At 40.4% G+C, this 13,261-nt stretch overlaps 1 protein-coding gene and 1 long non-coding RNA gene across 3 annotated transcripts in view; one reads left to right on the top strand and one right to left on the bottom strand.

The window, feature by feature from the left end:
- The window catches only part of LOC125334563, a 21,672-nt gene extending 20,750 nt beyond the window's left edge, over positions 1-922 (top strand). The window contains exon 3 of the long non-coding RNA XR_007207170.1: positions 351-922. This is a non-coding gene — a long non-coding RNA (uncharacterized LOC125334563). The remainder of the gene's footprint in view (positions 1-350) is intronic.
- Positions 1-13,261, bottom strand: part of YTHDF1 (YTH N6-methyladenosine RNA binding protein 1) — a 15,387-nt gene extending 2,126 nt beyond the window's left edge. Inside the window, exons 1-4 of one of the 2 annotated variants that reach the window (XM_048321526.1) lie at positions 12,901-13,260; positions 12,488-12,512; positions 10,942-11,021; positions 5,366-6,892 (exon numbers count right to left, since the gene is read on the bottom strand). In XM_048321526.1, coding sequence (XP_048177483.1) covers positions 5,366-6,892; positions 10,942-11,021; positions 12,488-12,512; positions 12,901-12,927 — 1,659 coding nt within the window. In that variant the 5' untranslated portion in view covers positions 12,928-13,260. Of the gene's footprint in view, positions 1-4,775; positions 6,893-10,941; positions 11,022-12,487; positions 12,513-12,900 lie in introns of those variants that run through there. The other variant, XM_048321525.1, reaches the window with a different exon arrangement.

Below are 13,261 nucleotides of genomic sequence, written 5' to 3'. Positions count from 1 at the left end.
GCTGGGAGGGTCTTTGAGCCTTTCTCCAGAGTTTCTGCTAATCACAAATACTGAAACCAGATAAAAGTCACCCAAAGGATACAGCCCTGGGGACTGCCTGCAGGTGAGCTTCACATCAGTGACCCTGAGCTCTCCCAGCAGCACAGGGCTCCCACAGACACCCTGAGCGATGCCCCAACAGAACAGGGCACTTGTTCACTCTGTTTCAGGAGCCCCACAAGTGCAGAACCTGCAACAACAGCAGGACAAAACCAGGCTGCTGTGTCCTCAGTCCTGTGCATCCTCCAGCTAAGGCACCACTGCACACTGAACAGGAAAGGGCTCAGCCTTCCCATTTTTGCTGTTTACAGTGCAGAACTGGCATGGAAAGACTCGACTCTGTACTTAAATGCATCAATATGGCACTAAATCCTATTCCAAGCAAGGAAACTGTGAACCCAAGCACCACCAAGAGCCCAAGCACCACCAAGAGCCAACTCCTGAACTAACTCCTTCAGATTCTGTTTTGTGGACTCATTCTGTATAAACTTCATCTCAATTGTTTCTGCTGTGATGTAAAGCTTATTTGGAAATATACCAACCATTGTAAATGTAACAGACTGCACTTGTTGCTTCAGCTGGTCACAGCATAAAAATCAGAACAGATTTTTAAAAACTGAATATATTGATTTCTGCCTCCAGGCAGAATATTAATATTTCAATTTTCATAATAAAATTAAGTCAACGAAGTCCAGAATGAATTCTTAATCTATGATTTAAGACAAGTAAGAGATAGCAAAGTTGTTTTACCAAATCAACAAAACAGGTTGTGTGAAGTGGTAGAATTTATTATAAAAATCTATATTCTTCCTGTCTTTTAACTCTTGACTATGATGAAATATCAGTGAAAGCTGTTTCTTAATGGCAGTGTCAGAACATTAGGTGTTGTTCTTGATAAAAGGAGCTTATGTCTGCCTGACATTTCAAACAAAAGGTGGTTAGAATGCATCTAGAACTGAATCATATCAACTCTATTTTCAGGCTTCCAAAAAAAGTAATTGTTTCATCCTATTTCCAACTTCCCTTTCCAACATCCCCTTTACTGCCCTACCTTGTTCATGAGCTGATTCTGTCCCACTGCCACCTCGTAATTTATTCGTAGTTTTCTGTGTAGTCACCCACTGACCTTCCTAATTCCACTTTCTTTAGAAATGGAAGGTTTTATTTATTTATGTGGACTAGTCCCACATAACCAGAGGCAGGCTAGCACCTGAGACCTCCACCTGAAGTGCTCATGGCATTCAGAAACCCAGCTCAGACTTTGTAATTCAGTAAAAAGTGCTCTTTACTGAGCAAGTTCCCAAGCAGTTCCTCCTACCTTGCTTTTTGCTTTCTCTCTTGGGGGCTAATCTGAGTCTTCCTCTTTACAAATGTCTGAAACAACATAAACTGATGCAGCAATTCTTCGTGCTCTTGAGCATGGCAGCTTTTTAGAAGCTCTAACTCTCAAATTCTCTTCCTTACTGCTACTTAGCACTACTGCAAGCAAGAACAAACAGTTTTGTAAGCAACTAACAAAGCTGTGCTCATTCTGGTTCTGAAGATCCGGAGCCTTCAGTTTCTCTTCTCCAGTGGAATACTCTTGGTATCTCACAGGAAAGCTCCAGCTGCACACTTCTCCTTCATGACACTAATCTGTATGGTCTTCAGACACAGGGAAAATGGGTTTCCACAAAATTTGCAGAGATTTCCATCTTGGAGACACTCATCCCTGTCAAACTTCTTTTCTCTTCATCTCAGGCTAGAGTAGCTTCAACTTTCCTACTAAACTTTGTTAAAGTCAGTGGGATCAAAGCATTTATGTTCAGACACAAAAATATAAATGTTTTCTTTATCTCAGGAACACAGTACTACTCTTAAAATATGTTTTTTAACTAGAACTTTGGAGGAAGGACAATATTCCATCCTTTAAAGTTCTGTGAGTGTGTTCACAGAAAGCTCATCACTGAAAGGAATCACACAGTGCTGGGAGAAAATGAGTATTCCCAGGCGCCAACATGCACCAGCCAACACTTTCCAGTATTTAATCACCTAAAGCAGAACTGGCAATCCTGGTGATTCAGGAGCTTTGAGGCTGTGCAGCTCTGCCAACACAACACCAAGGTGTAGACCTTGGAAGAGCTGAGTGCCCTGCTCGGATCAGAGGTGACAGCACAGCAGCCCAGTACAGGAACTGGGACCATCTGCTTTGGTGCAGATCTGGGAGCACGAGCTGCTGACAGCTCATCTGTCACCTGTGAAGTACCAAGAACTGCAACAAGTTTCATGTCTTTACAAGCTTTTAAACTTTGGAAGACAACTTCGTCAAGACTCTGAGGGCATGCTTTAGGAAATATTAACAACTAATGCCACATTATACTCTATTTTCTTTTAAAAGAAGCTCTTTCACACGTCACAACGTTTTTACAGTTTTCAGAGCACGAGCTTTGATGACAGAAGTAGCTCTTTGTGGGCACTGTAGCAGCTCTGGAACTGACTGAAAAAGGCTGTGAGGGTCAGGTGAGAATTCATGCCACTCACTGTTTTGCTATTTCATTCCAGACCCCAATACCCTTCTATTACTCCCCTCCCATGTTCTAGGTCACCAGACTGGGCTTAAGTATTTCAGTGTGGCAAATCAGAAGCTGGACTTACATCCCAGCACGACCAAATCCTCTCTGAGTTCTGGAGGGATACCTTCTTTCAGCAATGCTGCAACAGTGCTGAATCTTTGGCACTTGAATGAATTTCATCCAGCATTATACCTGCCAAAGCCTCACTGGATGATTTGGCACCGACACAGAAGCTCCTACATCAGTTAAACTCAGCTGCACACACTGGAGCTGGATCTGCACAGCAGCCATGGAAATGCTGGTTAGCAACAAACTGGAACCATCTAAAGAGCTGAAAGGCCAATGGCGTGCCCTGCACAGATTACATTATTATTCTCTACTAAATATTTGTGTATAAAAGAAATTGTATCATTCAAGCTCTCCTTGTACAGCTTTTTAAGAATTTTGTTCTTGTAATCACAACAGCAGTGAAATGGAAGCACAAAATTTCAACAATTTACAAGCTAAACAAGTGTATAATGAATTAAACCCAGCAATCTGAAAACCAATTAGGATGCCACATATACAAACAACTATCTGAAAACATCAATTAGGTCATAGGGTAGTTTAACTGACTGCAAGATTCTTCAAAAATTACTGTCCTAGGAAGATTAACTTTGTTAACAGGAAGGTTTGAACTTCAACAGCACAAACTTCTTAACAATAAGAACTTTAAATGTGTGTATATCCCGTAAAAAAACAAACTCTTCTAGTAATCAGCTGGAGTTCTAAAATCCATTTTGTCAATGAAGGGGAAAAATAGTGACTTTCCAGACAAGTTTTATAGAGTGCAACCTGACAAGCAGCATCTTATTTTTCATTCCTTCACTGCTGCTCTGCTTTACCTCTCTGGCACTATTACCTTCCTCCGGATACTTTGGTGTCTCATTTTCTAAGCTGTTCAGAGGAATCTAAGAAATATTAAATTAGACTTCATAGTTTATTTTGTGAATGTGCAATACAAGCCAGAGCCTCCCATTTTAAATGAGGAAGGAAAATGCATTATTTTGAAAAACTGATCCTATTATAAATAAAGCAGTGACCTGGTAAGAATATTTTTGAGCCGATAGTGAGAATTAGTTGTGTTTATTAAACCAACCCAAAATGAGATCAGCTCAGCAGTATAACACCAGCCCTCTGAGATCCTACAAAGCACAGGAATTCTGGTGTTTGTGCCACCATTGGGATCTTCCTCAGGCCAGTGAATTATCTGTGCAAGGGTAGATCTGTTACCACTTTCCCTGTACTCTCACTCCTTGAACACCCACAGTTCTCCCCTCCAGCCTTGGCAGCAGAACACAGGGAGACAGAATTAAAAACCCAAAACAATCACACCCCTGTACACCACAAACACTGGACAGAGGAACCCAGGCTACCTCACTTTATCAAGATTCTCTCCTACATAAGGGAACACCTCTCCAAGATACAGGTTGCATTAAATATTGAATTGCTAATTAGCTACTGAAGGAATGAAGTGTTCAAGCAAAGGCCTTTAGGTTTTACCTCATGGAACCCCACAGGGAGTACGTAAGAAAAACTTGCAGTTTTAAGCTGTCCTTCTGCTGTGCTGAGGTCAGCTGTGCGCATCTATCATGGCCAGGAGAAGTTCAGCCACGAAGTTTTAAAGACACTGAACTCCTTTTCTCATATAATTTAACAGTACATTCTATGAAGACAGTTTAAAGCAATTTTATCTACACTTTTAAATGGCCATAAAAACTTTAAAACGGCAATTTTAAAATTTAAGCTGCAGGAACATGCATTAAGTCTTTGCTTTAAAAACATCTTAAAACAAATGTGAGCTACACTAAACTAAACCAGCCTGTCAAACGAATGCTGTATTTGCAATGCTACACAAAAAGGTCTAGGAAACACTACCAACAACAAGCAAATATAAGTGTTACTTCAGTAGCAACTACACATCCTGACACCTATTATTTCGTCAGGTTATTACTTCTAGACTGCCTAATTAAGAGAAAGGCATTCTTGAAACTCAGGTTGTGGGATGGAGAGGGACAGAGATCCCTTGTGATAAGACTTAGAGCCATGAAAGTGTGTGTGGAAATTTTTACTACACTCTCACAGTTACTGCCCAGACTTCTCTCACTACATCTTCACTCAAAACTTCAAAAATTAGTAGACAGATTAAACCTGGGAACTGAAAACCTTTATTTATCCAAATAATACATGTGACTTCAGCAGCATAAATGCACTCTTTCTAGCACTATTCCAGCAATATTATGCAACTCTTTCTTTTCCAGAGAGATAAACTGAATAAACAAAATCAGTTTTCTTCTTCTTAAAGGTGATGTACAAATTTCAAATACCAATACAGGTATCAATTTTGATAGCCCAGTTCCAGTCAAACAGTGCTAAAACAACTCATATTTAAGGCAAAAAACTTAAGTGACAATCACTGGCAGAACCCAATTCTGAAACAGAAACTATTTTCTACTAACCATTTTAAGATAAAAAAATAAATCAAACTCCAATAAACTGGACATAAAGTCCTTTACCTGTATTACTGCTTAGCTTTCTGCTTTGAAACTCATTGACTTGTGAAACTTTCACAAACAAATACGCATCAGATTTGTGTTGTTAAACACACAAGAAACCATCCGGTTGAGATGTATTAAAAACATTTTGAATTCCTACTTACATTTTTCCACCATAGCAGCCTTCACATTTCATTTTCCCCATATCTGTGTATAAAATAAATTTTTTAATAAGTTTACCTTCCGCACCACCTCCTCCTCTTCCTGGCGCTTTTCATAATGAGAAAAGTCATCAAAGATGGAGGTCGTGTGCTTGTAAGTAGCAATAATTTTAAGCACTTGTTTTGCTTTTTCTAAGGGCACCTCCTGTGTATCACGGGAGTTTGTAACGGGTTTGTTGTCATTGTTCTCCAGCCTGATGTGTCTCAGTTGGTTGTTGGGCACATCCTTCACAAAGATCCACTTGACATCAAATTTCCCCTTCCACTTGTCCTGAGACCAGACACCTGCACTGGTGCCATAGTCCACAGGTGATTTCATCTCTGCTACTCCACAGAAGTGTCCACTGCCATTGACACTGAACAGCAAGTACACCGGGCCCTTGCTGTTCATGGAGCGAAAAGCACTGTCCAGGCGTTTGTTGCCGTGTTCCGTACTACACCAAATAGAATATTTAATGGAACGATGAATATCATCCTCGGAATAGCTCTTGATTATGAACACACGTCCATTTTTAAGGTTCCATTCGAAATCTTTAGGGTTATAGCTGTGAGCAGCTTTCAGTTTTTCAAGGACAGGATGAGACTCGCCGCTCGGAACGGGGTTGGGCTGGGTGCTGCCAGCCGAGTTGCTGTCGTTCCCAGTTCCTCCACTTTGGCCAAAAGCTGCATTTCGGTTGCGAGGAGCTACCCAGCGATTTTGGGGTGGCTGCTGAGGGGTCTGATACTGTGACTGAGTCAATGGAGGAGGCTGAGCTGGAACAGGCTGCACAATTGGTTGCTGCGGCTGTGGAACAGACTGAGGAGAAGGTATCTGTTGGGGGGCAGGAACTTTTGCCACAGGACCCTTATTGTCCCAAGTACCTATGTCCATATTATGCTTTATAGGGGGAGGAGGCAAAGCTCCTCCAATTACAGGCCCAGTTTTTGTTTTCATTTTAGGCTGTGGTTTTGCAGGCTTGCTGGCAATAGCAGCCCAAGAGGTTGGTTTAGATACTGGCAAGTTTACATTAGATCCACCATTCCCAGAGAGGCCACCTGTCATCCCGGCACTGTTAACAACAGAACCTACTGTTTTCACCGCAGAAGTTGTAACATCTCCACCAATCTTAAGTCCAACCATTCCCTGTTCAATACTGTTCATTCCAGGAGCTTTATTTAATGTATCATTATGAAATCCTGTTTGTCCATCCACAATGGTACCCCCCAGGGAACTGGGTGGGTAGCTGTAACTGCTCCCATACGCTGAGCTTTGAGTCTGCTGTCCTTGGGATCCACTTGTTCCCCAAGCTGAGAAGGCAGGATTTTCAGGGAAAAAGTTAAACCGGTGTTGATAGATATTATTTCCCAGACCCCCAGGCTGTCCAAAAACGGCATCGTGCATAAAATGATGATCCCCATTACTGAGCTGTCCATAGGTGGTGAGATAAGGGATAGGAGGATCTCCTCCTGTAGACCATGGTGCTTCACTGAGAGAATAGGGGAACCCAATAGATGGTGGATAATAACTGGACAGATAAGGATCAGTCATTGATGGATAGCTACTGTTCTGTTAAAGAGAAAAAAAAAAAAATCACCAGATAAATAAACCCTTCATTTATAAATAGGCACAACACCAAATAGAAAAGAACACTAGAGACAAGGTAATGTAATTTCTAATGACAGATCTTAGTTCATACTCCAAGAAGGATTCAGGGCTAAAAGGAAGTATCTGGGCATTTATAATACCCCCGGACTAGGGGCTCACACTGAGGTTAGTAGTTGAGATTTTGAAACCATGTAATCTTACATTACTAAGGTTATTTAGTAGCCAACACCCCAAATTATTTCAAGGAACATATCTAACTGTATTTTGTAGCTCACAGAACCAAGGATATTCAGCACTTCTAGACTGCTATATGGAAGAAGCTTTAGACTATAAATTACCTTAATATGACAATACACATAACATACTACTACAATCCTCATTAGGGAGTTGTTTTGAGGGGCCAACAGGCTCCGACAAAAAACCACACCTCAAGCAGTAGAACACACACAGGCTACTTCTGATACACATGCCAAGTTTGCCACAGGTAAGAGATACAAACTGAAATTACAGGGACTGGTGCACCAGAGACAAGTCCATGCCAAGATGGCACACGACACAGGCCATCCAAACTCTTGGAGAAAGACCCTATCCAACCTTTTGCGTAAGTCTTTTCCCCTCTCAGTAGTAAAGTTACAACTGTGCAGGAGTGTTTCTGACTGTCCTTCCAAACAGGACATCTCTCCCACTCATGAAATAAGAGATCAAACATTTATAAACCAGCAGACACCCTCAGAAATTTTCTCCCCATCAACTGTTTCTTAGACCAAGCTGAGAAGCTTTTCCTCTCACTAACACTTTTGCTGGCACTTGATTTTGAAGAATTCCATATGATTCTTCTACTCAACAATGCAAAAGAACAAAGCCAGGATATTCTAAAGTAGGTTTTATTCCTTTTTAAATCAACTTGAAGCACATATATTGGAGACCTTCCAAAGTGACACTCCAACTGTAATTACCAGAGAGGGGGTGGGAAGGTCAACATCTCCTGTTAATGAGTCAAACAGTAGCTCGCCTTTCCTTACTCATAAAGGCTATTTTAAGAAGACCAACTCTTCTTTCAAACTGCTAGATTTCAAACTTGAAAAGAAAAATGTATCTGCAAAATTAGCAAAACTGCACCAGAACTTCAGTCATTTTTCCAAAAATCAGATTATTTCTCACCTTTCTAAAAACAAACAAAGTAAAATCCCCTCCTTGCTGAAGCCCTCCTAATATCCAACTGATACAGAATCATGTAGGCTGCTCATTTTTCAATGACCTCTTTTCCACGATACCCCAAAGCCAGAGTAATTCAATATCCTTATGTTTCATACACAGAATGATACCACAATATGCCTCAGACTTCTAAACAGTACTGCAAACACTTCTGAGATTTAAACAGCCTAAATCCAATGTTATTGATTCAAAGGAAATGATCTCTGCCACTGTTCAAGCTGCCTTTATTTACACACAAATTCTATCACTAACAAGAGGTACAGAAATCACCTTCCTATCAGATGATTCTCTAAAATACCCCAAGTTTTCTGAGTCGCCCAAGCTCAATATTTAGTATAAAAACCCATTCTTCTGAAATACTTTACTTTAACATTGCTGTGTGTAATATTTTAAAGTGTTAATTTAAGAAAAAAATTAAAACAAAGGCAGGTGAAAGGGAGGAGGTATAAGGAGTTCTCTGAGATACTTATGCTCATACATTCTACAAATTTAGAACGTAAGACCAAAAAGAGTAAGCCTACAGAAAAGCGTTTTGTCTCAGAAATATTTATGCTGAAGGATTTTAGACAATTCCTGCAGCTGTCATCTCCTCACAGCCTGTGAAGTCTCCACAAGGATTCTAACAAGATTAAAGGAAAGTTTCAGCAGCCATTCCTACCAAACATTCCATCTATTTTGCCTGGCTTTATGCTAGAGTGTGTAAAAGAAACCCTGACAGAAGTTCTTTCCTGCAACATCAGAACATTTATTTCAATAAACTTATCCTTGACCTTTCTGCACCCTTCTGTATCTTTTGTATTAAAAAAAAAACCCCAAACAAAAACAATCACCCATCCCAATCATTCTGTTACTTAGGAAAGAATCTCCTTTCCCCCAAAATATGCTACTTGCTGGTGATTCCCTGTTCCAAAGGAATAATCTCTTGGTTCTAAATGACTTTACAGGAGGATGCTTTTCTTGCTGAGTATAAATTTTTATATGAAGGGTCTACTTGACTCAGTTCCCTTTGCTCTTAAAAGTACTTTTAGTGTGCTTTACAATGAAAAGCTCTCATATCTCTGTATTAACTACTGCTCCTTGGAAACCAGAACTTTTATGGGAAGAAAAGAAGGTACCACTCAAGCTCAGTTTTCAAAAGAAAGATGGAAGGCAATCATATTTTATTTGATTTTATAACATGCTCATCCTCATTATAAAGACTAATTAATATTTTTATATTATGAAATTAACACACTTACTAACCTACATTTGATTTTTGATATCAAATACATTATTGCGTCAGCTGGAGCTTTAATTTCCTAAGTTTTTTTAAATATCCAGTTGGTTTCAAAATTTTTTTTAAGTCATTTGTACTTTACAGTAATTTTCAAGGGCTGAATAAATCTGACTGGATAACTGGATAATAAGGCTTTGTTTAGCAACATGGTTGTCTTCAGCACAAAATCTCAACAGTCCTAATTAATGCTACTGTCACTTTCCACTTAAAATTGTAAGAGGGCCTACACAATTGTTTCTTGTGCCATGCCAATTTTTCACTGCAGCATAAATAAATTGGTCAATGGAGCTACACTTTCATAAAGAAAACTTTTATTATAATTATGGAAATTCTAACAGCCGTAGCAATTTTTCTATTTAATCCTAATAATTGGGCTTGTTGACAGCAAAGACGAATTTCCTAGCATTAAATTATAATAGATGGACCTACTTTTTTATGTGAACATTCAGTATATTTAACATTAGAAAACACAGCTTGGTTTAAAGTAATTAAAAATTGCATACAAATGTGATGAAGCACAATTTAAAAAAATCAGAGGGAGGTGAAAACCTCATTTTCTTTTATAATTAATTTTGCATTAAAAATTAAGATTTTACTTCCTTTTTTTCCCCACAAAGTCTTTTCTACCTTCCACAGCACATTAACTCCAAAAGAAGGAAAGCTTTCCATTAAATTATTGTAAGTCTGGAGAACATGTCTATGCTGCAAGCAAGCTCAGTGATGTCATCAATATTAACAATGGCATCTGACAGCTTCAGGCTGAATTATAAATTTCCTTTTTAAAATGTAACTTAGCCTTCCCATTATGTACCTCTGGTAAGTGTTTCTCTCTGAAACAGTGTTTCCCACTTGTAAATGAAAACTTTTTGCTTCTCCAGTTTCTAAACATTTTGCTCCTTCTAGAGATTTGAACATGAAGTGAAAAATTACTTCAGAGTGCACTTTCTATTCTAATGGTATTTTAGTCATGGATGTTGATTTAATGTGTATTATAATGAGAGTTTACATTACAGTACCTTACTCTTAAGTAACACATCTTTAATTCTTAAGATATATCAGAGGACATGAAAGAACAACATTTGCTGAAGTGTAAAAAATGGGACAACTCTACAAACTACCTAGAGAGCATCCAACCCAAATCTCAACTACATTAATTTCTAGGATTATATAAATAATAGAAATCAGGAGAGCCCAAAAGCAGAGTTTTCAGACTTCCACAAGCAACTCGTAAGATCAGTTTGTCACAGTCCAGCCACATCAGTAACCTGCAAGGGGAGGAGGAATCAGCTCCAGCTCCTTGGAGCATTAACTTCATTTTCACTTGTGGCCATCTGGAGATGCAGAATAATATTAGCTTTGGGAACACAAATGCTGGTTGTATCACCAAGTAACACAATATGCTGTCATTTCTTTTTCCATTTCTATTTAAGGCATTTTCTCCCTCCACACAATCCTATGAATGGAATGCCAACAGCATGCCTAAGGAAAAAAAAAACCTCTAAGTTAAAAATACACTAACCTGATTTGACTGCCCGGAAAGGTAAGGTTCAAAATCGTTGTCATGAACTGTGTCCTTCTGATGTAACGAACCATTTTGTACTACAAGAAAAGGGTTACAGCACATTATAACACCAGCAGCAGCATTGCAGGGATGAGTTCCACCCTATGTACTTTAGGTAAAGCCATATTTCTTCTTCAAACTAGGAAGACTCATAAAAAGACCAAGGGATGACATTTCCCCCCCCGTCAGGTGGTTTCTCTTTATATTTCTGCTTACAAAACAAAGTTGAGTAAATTTTAAAAATTAGTAATTAAAAATTCTACAGCTGAGAGTGAGTAAACAACTCACGCGAATTAACTCAAAAAATAATTATTGAGAACAATTTTGTGAAAAAAGATTGGGAAATAACATTTATTGTTCTGGCCCATAATGAGAACACTCCAACTCACAGTTCTCCCAGAGTGTGTTATTCACTGCTTAAGCTGGCTAAAATATGATGAGGTGAGGTTACATTTAATTATGAAATGATGACTGCTAAGTGCTTTGGTATCCTGACATTTTCAGGAAAACTTAAGTTTCAACGTTCTCATCTGTAAAATAAAGATATCTGCCATAAAGTCCTGCTTCAGCATAAAAGAATGTTTGATAAGCATTCAAAACCCATTACTGAATGATATACAAACCCAAAACGGGTATTAGGTCCCTTCAAATAATTTTCTGTTTGCTTTAAATTTAAAAAACCGAGGTCAAACACACAGTGTGATAGTTTCTGTATTTACCTATTTCATAGAACAGCTGAACTAAATAAAACACAACACCAAATAACAAGTTTTGCAAACAAGTTTGGGAATTTAGCAGAATATTTCTGCAAAGTCTGTCAGGGGGAGTAGAGGTAAAAGAGTGTTTACAAACACAGGGAATGTGTTTCTTCAACTAGAAGGAGCCAGATCTTCAAGGCAGGTTAAGATCTATTAAAATGCATTTATGAGTTGAACATCATTACTTTCTAAGCCTTAACAGTTACACACTTGTTAGCAATCACAGTAAGAACAAAGCTATATTTTTAGATGACTTGTTATTAAATTTAACTCCTAAATGAAGCAGGAAAGTTACAAAAAAGCATATTATCTCATCAGAAGTTAGCTACCTTTTATTTAGAGTTCTTTATATTATTAGGTTTGTAGACTCATGTAAATGTCTCAGCCAACAGCAGAGCAGCAACACAACTGCATTCACAGTGTGCAAGAGTAGGTAAATATGTATATATTGTACAGGGATATCCTTGTGACTTCATGCAGCAACATGCTTCATCTTAAACAAGGAGAATTACTGAGTACCAACACACAGTTGTTCCCACTGCAAATCCACCAGAATTAAGTGGGATGCAGGCAAGCTCGGATGAATGGCAGTCGATGTTATTTTTGAAACAAAGCACACATTCCCTCATTCCCAGATGTTTTCCATACAGAGTAAGAGTGATACATTTCTGCTCACCTACAGCTACCTGTGTAATTGATCTGTTACAGTAACAATTTAAGCGACCAGATCTCAGCATGATTCTCACCTTTATTATCCTGTCCTTTCGGTCTCTGGGAAGCCACAGCACGTGATTTAGGAAAAAAAAGAAAAGAGAAATAAAAAAGTTAATTTTAGAAAAACGCTCATATTATCATAGTCACTGCAAATCCCGGAGATTCTGAGTACAGGGAAGAGACTCAAAAAAAAACGCCAGCAGCATCTCAAGGTTTGTTTGGACCTGGGTTGGAGCAGCGTGCTCCGCGTATAACTCAGCACCAGTCTTCCTGAGAAATGGCCCCGGCTCCAGGGAGGAGGCGGGAACGTGCTGTGCCCACGGGGGAAGTTAAGGAGAACGATGGAGGTCTAAAGCAGCCGAGAGGGAGAAGAAAGCCTCGCGGGGCCTGCCAGCCGCAGGCCCGGGAATCCCCCCGCCCACGGGCCGCCCCGCCACTCACTCACCTGAGGGTCAACGCTTGTGGCAGACATAATTCATGCACAGGGCCGCCGTGGTTCAGCAGAGAGCGCCGGGGGACGAGGCAGGGCCGCTCGGCACGGCGCGGAGCTCCGGGGCCTGGCGGAGGGGCGGCGGCGGCGCCTCCTCTCCCCTCAAGCGGCGGCCGGGCGGGGAAGGGGCCGGGGCCGAGGGGGAGGGAAAGGGGCCGCCGGGCGCCTCCTCAGGGGACGGCGGTGCGGGCGGCGGTGGCGCGGCTCAGCCGTCGCGCTGCCGGTGCCGGTGCCGGCCCGGTCTCTCACATGCCCGCGGGCCGGGCCTGGGGCCGCAGCGAGCGGGGAAGCGGCGGCCGCCAACTCCAATGGCGGC

The sequence above is a fragment of the Corvus hawaiiensis genome, chromosome 17 (assembly GCF_020740725.1).
Source record: "Corvus hawaiiensis isolate bCorHaw1 chromosome 17, bCorHaw1.pri.cur, whole genome shotgun sequence".
In the NCBI taxonomy this organism is placed as follows: Eukaryota; Metazoa; Chordata; class Aves; order Passeriformes; family Corvidae; genus Corvus; species Corvus hawaiiensis.
The sequence above is the reverse complement of the archived record's forward strand: the minus strand, read 5'-3'. Positions and strand labels throughout refer to the sequence as shown.